At 41.0% G+C, this 15,462-nt stretch overlaps 1 protein-coding gene across 1 annotated transcript; it reads right to left on the reverse strand.

Annotated features, from left to right (window-relative positions):
* Nucleotides 1-965: 965 nt before the first annotated feature.
* On the reverse strand, nucleotides 966-8,961 carry LOC124802959. Its single transcript, XM_047264051.1, has 2 exons — nucleotides 8,919-8,961; nucleotides 966-2,239 (listed from the first exon to the last, which is right to left on the reverse strand). The coding sequence occupies exons 1-2, from the start codon at nucleotides 8,943-8,945 to the stop codon at nucleotides 1,238-1,240; spliced, it is 1,029 nt and encodes a 342-aa protein (XP_047120007.1). The 5' UTR covers nucleotides 8,946-8,961; the 3' UTR covers nucleotides 966-1,237.
* Nucleotides 8,962-15,462: the final 6,501 nt, after the last annotated feature.

The raw sequence follows: 15,462 nt of genomic DNA on the forward strand, positions 1-15,462 counted from the left end.
TTGAAGAAGAAGAAGAAAGAGTGTACTGTGTTCTTCCTGCATACTTTTACCCCCGAATAAAAGCAACGACGTGTTGCTGCCTGCAGCACTTTGTCTAAATGAAAAAGGCGTACAGTACTTTTCTGTACCGGGTCACGAGACTTGGTGCCAAAAGCAAGAATTTACTTCAAACCAACGAAGTCCAGACGTTCACACGAATATCAACACTTTGCAATGCAAGCGACATTAAAACCAGTATGATCCCCGAGTTGAAGGTCTCAAAAAAGAGCTTTTCTGAGAGTTTCATATGGATGAATGAATGTTCTGTGTGTGTTGTACTGAAGTACTCAAGTACTCAAGTACACCAAACTTTAGAAATACCACCTTAACATTTCTCTATTTCTTTATTAATTGAATTTTGGAACGTTTTGGGCTGGCGTAGTAGATATAAATAGGAAGTATGGTTCGAATGGATATATTTTGTTAGTTCATTCTAAATACATGTCGACTGGCTACTTGATCTGACACTTGTCACAATACACGAACATCACGACTGAAAAACAGCCAGGTCCTATTACACGACGGTAAGCAACTCCCCATCAAGCAAAAATAATTTTTTTTTAGAAGTAGCACAGTGAATACACATAACGCGTTCTTGTAAGTTGGCTGTTAAGCTCGAGACTAGATCCATGAAAACAATTGAAGCTTAAGAAAAGGAAAAAAACAAAAACCCGCACATACTTATTCTTAATCACCAGAAATTGAACCAAAAACACAACACTCCATTTATGATTCCACTGACACATGCTCTAAATTAAACCTGACAGATGTAGTCGAAGATGTGTTAGATTATCAGTAATAGCCCAGAGATGAATGGAATACATTATATCGGGACTATATCAGGAGAGACACACAAATCAGTATTTTGAACTGTGTTTTCCTTTATTAACATAAGATTTGGATAGTAACAAAAACGAACACAATAACTTCAGCTCTTTGTAATTATTTATACCATTTCTTATTTATTAAATCTGAGGTAGACAAAGCAAATTAAGTGTATAAACTATTAGTGTTCCGTAACTTAACCACTATTATACGTACATAAACTCCTTCAGCTCATCCTTAAGACCTGAATGTGTCATTCATTTACCTCTATGGCGCAAAATAATGTGGTCTACAACATTAGTTACAATGTCACTGACTGCTGTTGATAGCCCATCAACAAGCTCTCCCACACTGTCGTTCCCCTTGTTTCCCTCTAGCCACGGTTGGAGTTTCGAGCTGAGTTCATCGATCCAGATCCTCTGACTTGCAAGTCTATACTGTCTGTAGCAGTAGTCACTAATTCACCGACTGCTATTGCTAGCCCATCAACAAGTTCTCCCGCACTGGCGTTCACCCTTGTCTTCCTCTTGCCATGGATGGAATTTCGATCTGATTTCATCAGCCCACTTCCTCTGAGTTGCAAGCCTATGTTGTCTGTAACAGTAGTTACTACACTGCCGACTGCTGTTGATAGCCCATCAACAAGATCTCCCACATTGGCCTTCACCCTTGTTTCTCTCTTGTGATAATTGGAGTTTAGAGGTGACTTCATCAATCCAGTTCCTCTGAGTTGCAAGTCTATACTGTCTGTAGCGGTAGTCACTAAATCGCCGACTGCTGTTGCTAGTCCATCAGCAAGATTTTCCACATTGGCGTTCACCCTTGATTTCCTCTCGCCACGGTTGGAATTTCGATCTGATTGCTTCAGTCCACTTCCTCTGAGTTGCAAGTCTACGTTGTCTGTAACAGTAGTTACTACACTGCCTACTGCTGTTGATAGCCCATCAACAAGATCTCCCACATTGGCGTTCACCCTTGTTCCCCTCTCGTCACGGTTGGAGTTTTTATATGACTTCATCAGTCTATTTCCTCTGGGTTGCAAACCTATGTTGTCTGTAACAGTCGTTACTACACTACCGACTGCTGCTGACAGTCCGTCAACAAGATCTCCAACACTGGCGCTTACTCTAGAATGCCGTTTACCGTCTTTGATGTTACTTGGTGACTGCCACACACGGTCTCCTCCACGGAGAAATTTTTTGTTGCCAGTTAATCCACTGATCAGACTCTCGACTGTTGGTGATACATCATCAATGACAGGAGGTGGGTTGACATCCAACACAGCCTCTCTGTCAGTAGCTTTTGATTCCCTCGTATGTTTTGTCTTTACTAGCCCAATTATGACAGACACGACAAGAGGTGCCACCAACCATATCTGCAACAGATAATCTCAGGTAAATACTACATATTTGACTGTGGTTACTTATGTTACATACAATAGGTGTCTTTATATAGGACTCATGAGGCTACACAATTTTTTTCTACATAGAAATCAGAGGTCCATAAAAGCAGATTACGACAGTACACACATATTAGTGTTCTAAGGACATCATACGAAATTATGCAATTATTACAGCAAATATTCACAATGTGTCCAAGCCAACTAAATCTGCTACGTTTTTTGTTTAACTATTTTCCTTATCTTTTTCTCTTTGATTTTCCTACACTTGTTATTTATATGCAGGCTGACTCTGATGTCTTCAAACAGGATTTTTAATCTAAGGGCATAAATTATTAATGATTGTAGAATTCAACTTTCACGACAGGAAATGTCACACAAGTTAAAATAATTCGGGCTATTATGCCTTGGTCGGATATATTTCGTGCGGTAACCCAATGTTTTGTTCTCATGTACAAAGGACATCTTCAAGAGGACTGTAGTTCTGTTGAAAGTTCAGTCTACAACCTGGCTGGCAAGTAATTGAAGTAACATCCATTTGAGCTTGCTGCCGCACAGAGAGGTATGACGTCACATGTATTGGAAACTCGGGCGCAATAAGTCGTTATTGCGTCTGCTATTGTTACTACCTCATCGTAAAATACTAGTACATAACTTCGTCAACCAGGAAAGCCAGATAGTTTCACATCATGCCTCATCTGATTAAAATTACTGTTTTTACAACTGCATGGCATCCAGTAAATCCCTGCTTTTCCAAGCTGTTTGCGAGCATCCTTGGTCGATTATAGGTGTTCATGTGTCTTGTGGAGGGTTTGCTTCTAAAAACGATATTCTATATCGTCAAGATCTTTTCTGTGGGGTCAGTAACTTTTTTAATGAAAAGCAGGTAATGCTGGGAACTTGTAGACGCATATACATTGCTAAGATCACTTTATCTTTGTGTACAAATATCCACTCTTCCGCAACAGATTGGTGAGATATTCCAATTACGTGTCGAGTAACTTCGGTTCACAGATGTTCCTCGTTCCAATCGCTAACTTTTTGTAGCACTTCGCTTTAGTCAAGGGCAGTGATTGAAATCCCGACGTAGGTAACGGTCCGTTTTCGTAAATTTTCGGTATCCGGTGTGGCTGTAAGGCTACCATGATCTTCCTTGAAGAGTACAGTCTATTTACCATCTTTTCAATACTGAATTATATCTTTGTATTAATCCAATGAGATATTAATTTAAGCCACGTAGTTTCTCTCTGCCAGGTTCCCACGACATAAACGAATCATAAGTCCGTGTATTTGGTTGAGAGTTCCTAATGCTTGTTCTCCGGGTTTACCGTGAAGAAATTTACTATCACCAAGATGAAGGGGCTCCTCATAGTCAAGCGAACAGTGTCATCGTTCCATGTAAATTATGTGGTCGTGAGAAAATATTTAAACAGTTCCGCAATAGCAGAAGAAACAACCCAACTGAACTGCTTCTACACCTCGTTAAGCGGAAGCACGGTAAACAATGATACCAATTCATAACTGACTATTGCAGCCCAGGGATGGAATACTATTCCATTTAATTTATGGTTAAAATGAGCGAATTCTTATTTAAGAGTCCAGTCAGTCCAGCAGAACGTCCTTTAATAAATTTTCTGCAACCCGTAATGTCTTGGTGGTAACGGAACTGAATTGAACGGACTTCCCTGCGCGATAGTTTTGATTGATATGATTTTAATCAACTTTGCAACAGTTCTAACAACTTTGTCAATGAGATCGTTATTCAGCTTACTACATGTGTATGGAATATTATCAGCAGCTGTGCTGTGGACGCAACGTAATATGTGAACATGCTGTCATACATAGCACGCCAGTAACCGAACGATCCAAGAGAAATATTGTAATCTGGCAGTGGAAAATATTTTCAACATAGAAGTTCTACTGGTAGCAAATAGGGTCACAGAATTCGTGCATAACTTCACCTTGAGCACGCAACTGTACGTACATGCAAGATAGAAAATGGAAGAACAGACAATAAGAGACAGTCTTCGTACATCCATATTTAAACTGGATTATGGTGCGACACAGCTAGTATAAATTTTATTAAAAATGAAACTCCTCCAGCTGTACTTAAGATTTTATATTTATTTGGCTAGTAGTTTCGACGTTGCGTCAACGCCATCTTCTGGCCCGTACACTTTGATGAAACCAATTGTGTGTGGCAGAGTAGTAGTAGTCCGCGGTGAGACCTCACGTTTCTCCGTTTAAGAGGTTAAAAAAATTTGAGTGAAAGCTTATGGGACTTAACTGCTAAGGTCATCAGTCCCTAAGCTTACACACTACTTAACCTAAATTATCCTAAGGACAAATATACACACCCATGCCCGAGGGAGGACTCAAACCTCCGACGGAACCAGCCGCACAGTCCATGAGTGTAGCGCCTTAGACCGCTCGGCTAATCCCGCGCGGCTAAGAGGTTAAATTTCATTCAGTCTGTAGCGCAGTAGCTGCTTACTGAACAGCCAGCTACATAGTTCATTAACGCATCAGTGTCCATTGGTGAGACATCAGGACAGTAGCAAGTTACCCAGCTAGAATCTTGTCTGCTTTCGTAGTATACGTCTTCGGTTACTCTTACTAGGATGGCTAGAATGCGGGCATGCTGCGTGGGGACGCAGGACAGGAGAACCTGGCCGCAGTCCGCGATCCGCCGAATGCACTTTTGGCTACTGTCAGTCACATTCAGGTTGCTTCCTCGGGATGTAGCGCGTCGCATTGGACACCTCGGGTATCGCTTGTGTTGCCCAGGAGCTCTGCTTCCGAGAGATCTCCAAGTGTACCCGTCGCGATGGATCCGCCCTCACAGTAGGGTGAGTGGCTGGTGGTAATGAATTAGCGTCGCTCGAAGCGAAGGGCCAATGTGGAGACTGGCCGCCTGACCTCGCCCTTACACCCTGTGGGAGGAGAGGTGGCCGCTCCTTCCCTTCAGCAGTGTCAGAGCAGGAACACCGGGATACGTTTTACTAGTTATTGGAAGCCCCAATGTTAGGCACTCCATGGAGCCCCTTAAGAAGCTTTCAGGGCTGGAAAGAATGCCATTGTTCACTCGATATGTCGGGGGGCCTCATTCGAGACGTAGAGGCGGCCTTGCCTGCCGCTATCGAGCGTGCAGGGTGCAGTCGTCCGCAAATTGTGGCTCACATCGGCACCAACGACGCCTGTCGCATGAGTTGTGAGGCTATCCTCATTTCATACAGGCGGCTGGCGGAGATGGTTTAGACTGCTGGCCTCGACTGCAGGCTGCAGCATTGTTCCCAGAGTTGATAGGGACCTTCTCTTTGGAGCCGAGAGGAGGTTCTCAACCAGAGACTTCGTCGACTCTGTGACGTTGCTTCCTTTGGGTAGTGCACCCTGACCGGTCAAGACGAGTCCTACAAACCCTACACGATAACGCAGATCTAGGAATCTGTAGCCAAGGCTCTGTGACGGTCTCGGCTGCAGATTTCTAGACCTGCGTTATCGTGTGGGGATTTGTGGGACTCCCCTTGTGCACTATACAAAGGAAGCTCCTACTCAGGTAGCATGAGGTGCTCTTACGCACACTCGCCAGTCGATATGGAGCAAGAGAGATCAAACGGCGTTCAGAATAGAGACACCTTGACAGCCATAATTTTGTTAGTAAACTGCCGATTTATTCGAAATAAAGTTCCAGAATTTACTGCGTCCAATACAGTTCTCGCGCTCAAATCATTTTTGGGACCGAGAACTGATTGAAAATCTAAAGGGACAGCTTTGAGCTATTTTGCGAATCGTGGAACGTATGTCGGAAAGACAGATTAGAGACCAAAGGAGTGGGAGTGTTCATTGCAGTCGACAAAAACATTGTCTCTTGTGAGGTCGAAGTCGTCCGGTCGCGTATAACAGGTGCAAGTGGAAGCAAGTTAATTCTTGGATGTGTCTATTGGCCAGCCGATTCTTTTCTGACAGTTCTAGAGCCATCCAAAGAAAGTCTAGGCTCAATAGGAAATCATGCAATACTAGTTGGAGGCGACTTTAACCTACCGGCTATAGCCTCGGATACCTATGGATTCATTGCAAGGGGTACAGATAGACAGTGACGCGAAATACTTTTGAACACGTTTTCTGAAAATTGTCTTGAGCAGCTAGCTCGGCAGCCCACACACAATGGAAATATCCTAGACCTTGTAGCTACAAATAGGCTCGACCTTATAGAAATGGGAATTAACTATTATGATGTCATTATAGCAATTATGATTTCGAAAGTTAATAAATTAGTCAAGAAGGCTAGGAGAGTGTTTCTGCTAAACAGAACATATAAGCAGTTATTAGTATCTCACGTAGACGATGAATTGGCATCACTTAGTTCCAGCAAGATGGATGCTGAGAAATTAGGGCAAAGTTTAAGCACAATGTAAGTCGTGGTCTGAAGAATTTTGTGCTTACTAAGAGGATAAAAATGGTAGAGACCCACCAGTGTTTAATAACGTAATTCAGATGATGCTAAGGCAGCAGAGGCTGTCTTATACTCGGTTCAAAAGAGGACGCACAAATGACGACAAACGAGTTTTAGTAGAGATTCGTGCGTCCGTAAGGACATCTATACGCGAAGCATATGACAACTACCACCGTCACGCGTTAGCAATAGATCTGGCCAAGAACCCGAGGAAATTCTGGTCTTATGTAAAATCGCTAAGAGTTTGTAAGGCTTCCATTCAGTACCTTGTGCCAGTCTAATGTGGCAGTTGAAGATGGCAAAACGAAAGCCGAAGTTTTAAATTTCTCGTTCAAGAAATCGTTCACACAGGAGAATCGTACAAAAGTACCGCCATTTGACCACTGGACAGACTCCCGTATGGACGACATAGTAATCAGCGCTCCTAACGTACAGAAACAAATGAAAATTATTGAACGCAAATAAATCACAAGGCCCTGTTAAAAGCCCAGTTCGATTTTACAAGTATTCTCTGCGGCATTCACCGTTTACGTAGCTTGCTTTTATCATGAATCTCTCGCACAGCACAAATCCCAAGAGACTGGAAAAGGGCACAGGTGGCTCCAGTATATAAGAAGGGCAAAAGAACGGAACCGGATTATTACGGACCCTTACGCTTCTGTTTTCTGCAGAATCCTAGAAAATATTTTCAGTTCGAATATAAATTTTCTTGAGATTGAGAAGCTTATGTCCATGTATCAGCATGGTTTTAGAAAGCATTGCAAGTGCGAAACTCAGCTCGTCCTTTTCTCACATGATATACTGAGGACTATGGATGAAGAGCAACAGGAAGATTCCATATTTCTAGATTTCTGGGAAGCATTTGACAGGGTGCACCATTGCCGGCTGTTAACTAAAGTACGAGTATATTGAATTAAGTTCGCAGATATATGAGTTTCTCGAAGTTTTCTTAAACAATAGAACACAGTATGTTGTCCACGACAGCGAGTGTTGTAACAGACAAAGGTATCGCCGGGAGTGCCACAGGGAAGTGTGGTAGGACCGGTGTTGTTTATTCATAAATTATTTTGGGACAGGGTGGACAGAAATCTGCGGTTGTTTGCTGATGATGCCGTGCTGTACGGTAAGATGTGGAAGTTGAATGACCGTAGGAAGATACAGGACGAATTAGACTCAGTTCCCAGTTGGTGGGATGAATGGCAGGTAACACTACATGTGGAAAAACGTAAGTTCATGTGGATGGGTAGAAAAATCAAACCTGTAATGTACGGATACAGTGTTTCTAGTTTCCTGGTTGACGCAGTCAGGTCGTTTAAATATTAAGGATAACTTTGCAAAGCGATATGAGATGGAAAGAGCTTGTGAGTACTGTGCTAGGGAAGGAAAGATGGGTTCACTTGTATAGGAAACTGCATGTAGGACGATGGTGCGACTTGTTCTACTGCACGAGTGTTTGGGATTCATACCAGATCGGATTGAAGGAAGACGTCGAATCAATTTGGAGAGGGGCTGGGCTACTAGATTTCTAGCCGGTAGGCTCGAACAACACGTAGGTGTTACGGAGATGCCTCAGGAACTGAAATGCGTATCGGTGAAGGGAAGGCGACGTTCTTTTCGAGGAACTGTAAGAAGAAAAATTTACAGAACCGTCATTTGAAGCTGACTGGAGAGCGAATCTACAACCGCCAACATACATTGCGCGTAAGGACCTCGAAGATGAAATACGAAAAATTAGGGCTCATACGAACGCATACAGACTGTCGTTTTTCCCTCGCTCTATTTGCTAGTGGAACAGGAAACGAAATGAGTAGTAGTGGTACAGGGTACACGGCACCACGCACCGTACGGTGGCTTGTGGAGTATCTTTGTAGAACTAAATGTAAATGTTACAGTGAATTGGTGCGGGAAGAAGTGAACAAGAACTTCTAGTGATAAAAAAAGATTGGCATCAGATACGGAGATACTTCTGTCAGAGGATTTCTAGCTCTTAGTACCAAACTGAAGGTTTGGATAATGATGTCAAAGAGACTGTCACTAATGTTAAAATGTAGAGGAGTAAAGTTTTGCCCAGGGGAACATATATCAAAGGATCTCGCTTTATGTCATTCGGTAAGATATGCTTGTACAAAGAAGTAAGCTACCATCAGTATAGATAATAGTGGAAAAAGCAAGTTTGCCTTTATGTAACATTTTCATTCATACCTTCATGTGAAACTTTTGGCCAGGCATCACTTGTGTCTTACGTGTCTTCTCGCACTGTTCAACAAATCTGAACTGGCAGTATACATAGCAGACTCTGAATGTACGAGACGGAAGTCAAAGGAATGTGACTTGCGATATTGCGTGCAAGGAAAACTGCTAATTCCGATAACGTGTGGCTTTCTAGATTATCAGTAGTCCACAGAACATTGATACAGATATACAGTATAAACTCAAGGACGCACTAATACTGTTTTTTGAACAAGGAGACCTTCAAGAAACGTAGGTTTTTGTATGCTCTTTGAAATTATCTTACGTATCAATGATCAGACCTTATTTCGTAGACAGACATCGAACTTTCACGAAATTGGTAGTTATTTAAAACTTAATAAGTTTTTCAGAGAAAGAAGTTTTTTTTTTTTACTTGGCTTCCATATTTTTACAAAATTCACAATTCTTTATCGAAAAATAACGAAATGTCGGTAACGAACTGCCTACTTACTTTTTTACCCTCGAGTGTTAATTATCAAACTTAGTCATTTTGAAGTATATCGGCAATCTCATTTATTCACAAGGTTCATCAATTTATGAAACACTTATTCATCTATTTATAAATCACTTTTTCATCCAGAAAATCACGATGATTGCGAGGTCATTCAATAAGGAGTGTCCCACATTTTCTTTCTCAGAACGTATTTACTGTTAAAAGTCAGAATTTGGCGACTATATACATCAACATGTCTTTCTGATGTTCCATTTTACTACGTAGTCTCCATCACATTGTGGGGCAGTACGCCAACGTTGAGGAAAAGCATGTATTCCCTGTTGGTAAAAGCCCTTGTCCTGTACGCGTAACCATATTTTCGCTGCATGACTGACACTCTCGTCAGTTTAAAAGTGTGTTTCCCGTAGAGAATATTGAAGAGTCCCAAAGAGATGGAAGTCCGAGAGTGCCAGGGCTGGTCTGTTGGGCGGATTAGGGAATGATGTCCAACCTAAATCGGCGATGAGTTCCCGGGTTCTCATACTTGTGTGTGGGCGTGCATCATCGTGTTGGAGCAAGATTTCTGCTTGATTCTTGTCCGATCGTACACTTAGGAAACGGTTCTTGAGGTTATTCAGAGCCCTCAAATATGCGTCTGAATTGATGGCTGTCCCTCTTGGCATCACATCCACGAGAATGACGCCATCACGATCCCAGAAGACAGTCACCATGACTTTTCCAGTGCAGGTGGTTGTCGTGAATTCCTTCTTTTGTAGTGGCTGAAGATGACAACACTCCATGGAATGTCTTTTTGTTTCCGGCGCATAGTCGTGTAGCCAGCTTTCGTTCCCCGTAATGATCCGTGACAGAAAGGTCTCTCTCTCTGTCTCAAAACACTCAAATAATTAAGATGAAATGGCTTTTCATTGAATCTTGTGTTCCCTTGTGAGCATTCGTGGAACCCATCGTGACCACTTCTTTGAATATCCGAGAGTCTCGATCATTGGAGTCGCTTCTGTGAAGTTTGGAAGGCAGGGGACGAGATACTGGCGGAATTACAGCTGTGAGGACGGGGCGTGGGTCTTGCTTGGGTAGCTCAGTTGGTAGAGCCCTTGCCCGCGAAAGGCAAAGGTACCTAGTTCGAGTGTCGGTCCGGCACACAGTTTATAAAGGCACATTTGCATGCCGAGCGTGAGTTTCCTCGGAAACGCGAGATATTAATTAAATAAATAATCAGTGACAAATAAATAAAGCCTATGGCACACAACTGCAGCGCTGTGTCGCTGATAAAACAAAAGCACAATTACGTTACTCGTATGTTTGATTAAGAAGGAGAGCTCTGGTTGAAGTGGTGCGAGAAGCACGTATTTTATTTTATTATCTGGCACACCGCCATATTTCATGTTATAGAAAATTACTGCGAGTTGCAACCATACTAGGCACTCGATTCTGTAAAGAATTTATATTTATAAAAGTAAGTAGGATTATGAACTGTAGGCTTATTCATTGAATATATCTGATTTAACTAACTGTGTAATTTTTTTGTTTAGTAGACAATCACCTCTGTACGACGTTTTGGCATGGCTGGCAAATTATTGTAATATTGAGATTTAGATTATGAGTCCGCACCTACCGCAGCAGTCTTTGGAAACGATTTAATTACGAAGTCCGATTATTTCAGTTTTATTTCACGGTCAACTACGAGTAACATTGCCTTTACGAAAAAGCCATTGTCAAGCGTCTGATACCGAATAATTAAAACCTGACGACTCATAGGAGAGACAATCATACAGATAAAATAATTAAATTAATATTTTATTTTATTTTATTTTATTAATTTTATATTGGCGACCGTGACAGGACTTGTTATTTTGTCATTTGTTACATTGTTCTCTTTGTTTCATGTGAAAAATCAACTTTCTGGACCTGGACTTGACTATATGAGAAATAACAAAAATCAGAAGATATTTGATAATTATAAAATTTTGCGGGAAGACGCAAAGAAGCTTCCAGCAAAATAAGGCAAGACGCAGCATCTTTGCATTAGCAGGCTTGACCAGACGTATAATTCAGTGTATTAGCTTTTCAGTAAAATTCTGTAGTGTTTCTTTTCCGCATAACAGTTTCAGTGATAAATTTCATTCTCAGTACTTTTCCCTAAACAATAACGTATGCAACAATACCAATACACGAGTGTACAATATGGCTGACTTCTGTACGATATCATGTAACATGGCCAGCAGCCATTACCAATAATCTCAAATTCAGTTTATATTTTTAAATTAACAGACAGCCATTGTTGCTACGACCGATTCATGCTCAACTGCATTTTATTTTAAAATCAGTGTCAAATATTTTCTTGAAATATATATCACGTGTGCCATGGTAATAACTAGAAAACAATACGCAAAAATGGAACAGCAAAGACGTACAATTCAGACGCAATCCGACTCGGACGAGAGACAAATGTTAGAAAATGACTTTACGACAGCAACCGGTAGTGACGATTCATCAAACATTGACGCAAGTGTTGACGAAAATTTTGACAATAGGCCCTCCACCACAAAAATTTCAAAGTCTCAATCAGAGCCCATGTTAATGCATGACGTCACGTCTAATGACGCGGCGGGGGCAGAGACCTTGCAAACGGTAAACATTGCCGACATGTTACAAATGCTAATGAAACAAAACGCCGAAAACATGGCAACCTTACAGACGCAAAATGAACAGTTAAAGACACAAAATGACGGAATCAAATCTGATCTCATAGCACTCAAGACAGGTAATGACACTTTATGTAAGCGTGTGGAACTTATAGACGCCACACTGACCAAACAGATGACTGAACTCAGTGCTAAATTTTCCCAGCTTAATACGAGACAAGAAAAGACTACAACTGACGTAGCACTTTTACAGACACAAGTAAAAAACCTTAATGTCACGTGTGAAGTTCTTACTGAACAAATTCAAACATATCCTTCAGTACATGACAACCTTGAAAAACGAATTACTGACGTACAGAATAAATTTGACAGTGTTGAACAACGCCTGACTGTCATCTTACAATCTGATGCCACAGCTCATTTTCAAAATATTAATAAAGAATTTCATGATTGGGTAGTGAACAAAGACAAACATTTTGATAGATGCTTACGTGAAAATTTACCAACAATTGTGCACGACTCCGTAGCGCAATACATTGCTAATAACAAACAGCTGATCAGTGACGCAGTACAATCCGTCACTGCACCCATGGGACAATTCACCGATCGACCACAGTCTGAATGTAACAAAATATTAGTCAAAATGCACAGTTCAGGAACCAATATACATTCGAGTATGACACACACATACCGCACACGACAAACACACAAGAACAAAACACACCACGACTACAACACATACCACGATGTGCAAACACAAACACAAGCTATTATCATGGTAAACCACAGCAACATTATCGTACTTACTCGCCAGCTGGACATAGCAGTAATTACAGTGGGACAAATCCATATCATAATGCAAAGGAAGACGAAAGCTTAATGAAACACAGGCAATTTCAGATTTTTATCCCAGAAAAACGAACCATTCATCCTGTGATCTATCTCAAATCTTTTAGTAACGCATTTCCACGCACTTGGAGTGACCGGAAAAAGATTTCATGTATTGTCGGTTACATCCAAGGCGATGCAGCTGTCTGGGCATACAGTCAAGCTGACGGATGTACCACGTACAGTGAGTTTGAGCGTGCTTTTCTGAACAAATTCTGGTCGCAATCCGTTCAGGAGCGACTCAGAAGACAAATTTTAGAACCTGAAACTTTTAACAGTAAAAATGGTAACTTACGCAGATACTTTGAAAAATACTTGAACATGGGACACTTTTTAGACGAACCAGTCGCAACGCGAGATATACTCCATGCGTTGAAGGCCAAATTGCCTTTCAACATTAAAGAAAAACTCCTACATATCCCGGATGACGATTCAGATTATTTTTTAACAGCTTTAGATTCGGTTGACATGTTACTTGAAGATCAGCGCTTCGCGCGGCAAAACAGCAGCCACAATGTTTACACTAGTGGTATGCAAAACATGCAGGCTTGCCAACACAATTCTGGCGCGCCCACAGTTGGATACGCGGTACAACAAAAACAGCAAACTCACATGCCGTCTCAGTACGGAAATCAAAATCAACACGCGTATTCCAATACAAACAATAGTTACAACAGTAATAACATTTCATGCGGCAATCCATACAAAAGGCACCGCGGTAATAACTACAACGGTAACAACGGATACAAAGGTAATAACAAAAACACAAACAGAAATAGAAATAATAATAACTACGAGCCAAGACAGCATAAAGGTTGGACTCGTAACGATCAGTACTTTCATTCAAACTCTGCTTTACCACAGCAGCCACCAGGTCAAAATTGGAGCATACCTTACGACCGACAGGTAAGTTATAATGCGCAACAGCAACAACAACCGCAAAAGTTTGGAGATCATAATAGGCAATATCCGAATGTGAATATAATAGAAATGACACCTGATGCACAACCTCAATCTGTGTCAGTACCTAGTACAAATGCTAATCCAACAAACTAGAAACAGTCACTACTTTGCCCCAGGTCGTGGCTGAAGAATCCTTGGGGGGCGGCTTCAATGTTAATCAGTTATTTGACACCACACTTGAACAACAGAATAATGATATGCCGAGTAATTCTAAACAAAAACTACCTGTTTTATTTATAAGATACAACCACAATAACAATATATCAGATGAACTTTTACAAGACAGTACACAATGTCGTTTAAACACAAATGAAATTGTTTTAGCATCCACTACTGGTGTAGTAGGTGGGATTCCAACTACTATTATCCTAGATACAGGTGCAGCTGTGAGCGTTTTATCTTTTAATTTCTATAAAAAGATGTGTGAATTGGAACCTGTGCCTGAGTTTCCTGGCCAAAACTGTAAAATAACTACTGCACTAGGTAATAAGTCATTTAGGGTTACGAAGCAAGTTTTTGTAAACGTTAAAATAGGTAATGGAACCGTACAATGGCCATTCCTGGTTGTACAAAACCTTGTGACTAATTGCATATTAGGAATAGATATTATGAGCGAGAAGGACTGCATTATAGACTTCTCCAAAGGTAAATGTATTTTAAATGATAAAAGCAGGGTAATTATTATTGATTTGGACAGGAGAACTCTAAAGCATGACAAACACTGTACAGGGTACAAGGTTCAGTTAGTACTTGACAAAGACATTCAAGACATGCAAACACACTCATCTGACGCAGAGCTAATGGACTTGAAAACATTGCTTGATCATAAGATAAGTGAAGCTACAGCTCTCAGTGTACATGAACGTATAAAACTACAGGAAGTGTTATCCAAATATTTACAAGTTTTTACCAAACGATTAGGTGTTATCAACACGTATGTGTACGAGATTGAAGTTAAGCCTCACAAGATATTCTACCACAAGACATATAACGTACCGTTATCTCAACGACCTGCTGTGAGGCAAGAATTAAAACAAATGTTAGACTGGAAGGTCATTGAACCATCCACCTCACCTTACTGTAGTCCTCTACTTGTTGTCAAAAAATCAAATGGAAGCATTAGGTTAGTGTTAGACGCACGAGCTATTAATGAAATAATTTTACCGGTTCACATAAAACCTGAAAATTTAGAAGAGCAATTACAGAAATTTCTAGATGCAAAATATTTTTCCACAATAGATCTCGCTAATTCGTTTTGGCAGGTGGGTATCACTCCTGATTCTCGGAAATATACTGCATTTATGTTCGGGGGGCGAACCTATCAGTTTTGTGTTCTACCCTTCGGACTGAATGTCAGCTCTGGGGTGTTCATTACAGCCCTGGATACCGTGCTTGGCGACGATTTAGTTGAGACAGTCACAAACTATGTAGATGATATACTGATAGCTACACAATCCTGGAATGAACACGTTGACACACTTCAAAGAATTTTAGAAAAATTTGCACAAGCTGGAGTCACAGCCAATCTTAGAAAATCAAAGTTTGGTTG

This window comes from Schistocerca piceifrons, chromosome 6 (genome assembly GCF_021461385.2).
Source record: "Schistocerca piceifrons isolate TAMUIC-IGC-003096 chromosome 6, iqSchPice1.1, whole genome shotgun sequence".
NCBI classification, from domain to species: Eukaryota; Metazoa; Arthropoda; class Insecta; order Orthoptera; family Acrididae; genus Schistocerca; species Schistocerca piceifrons.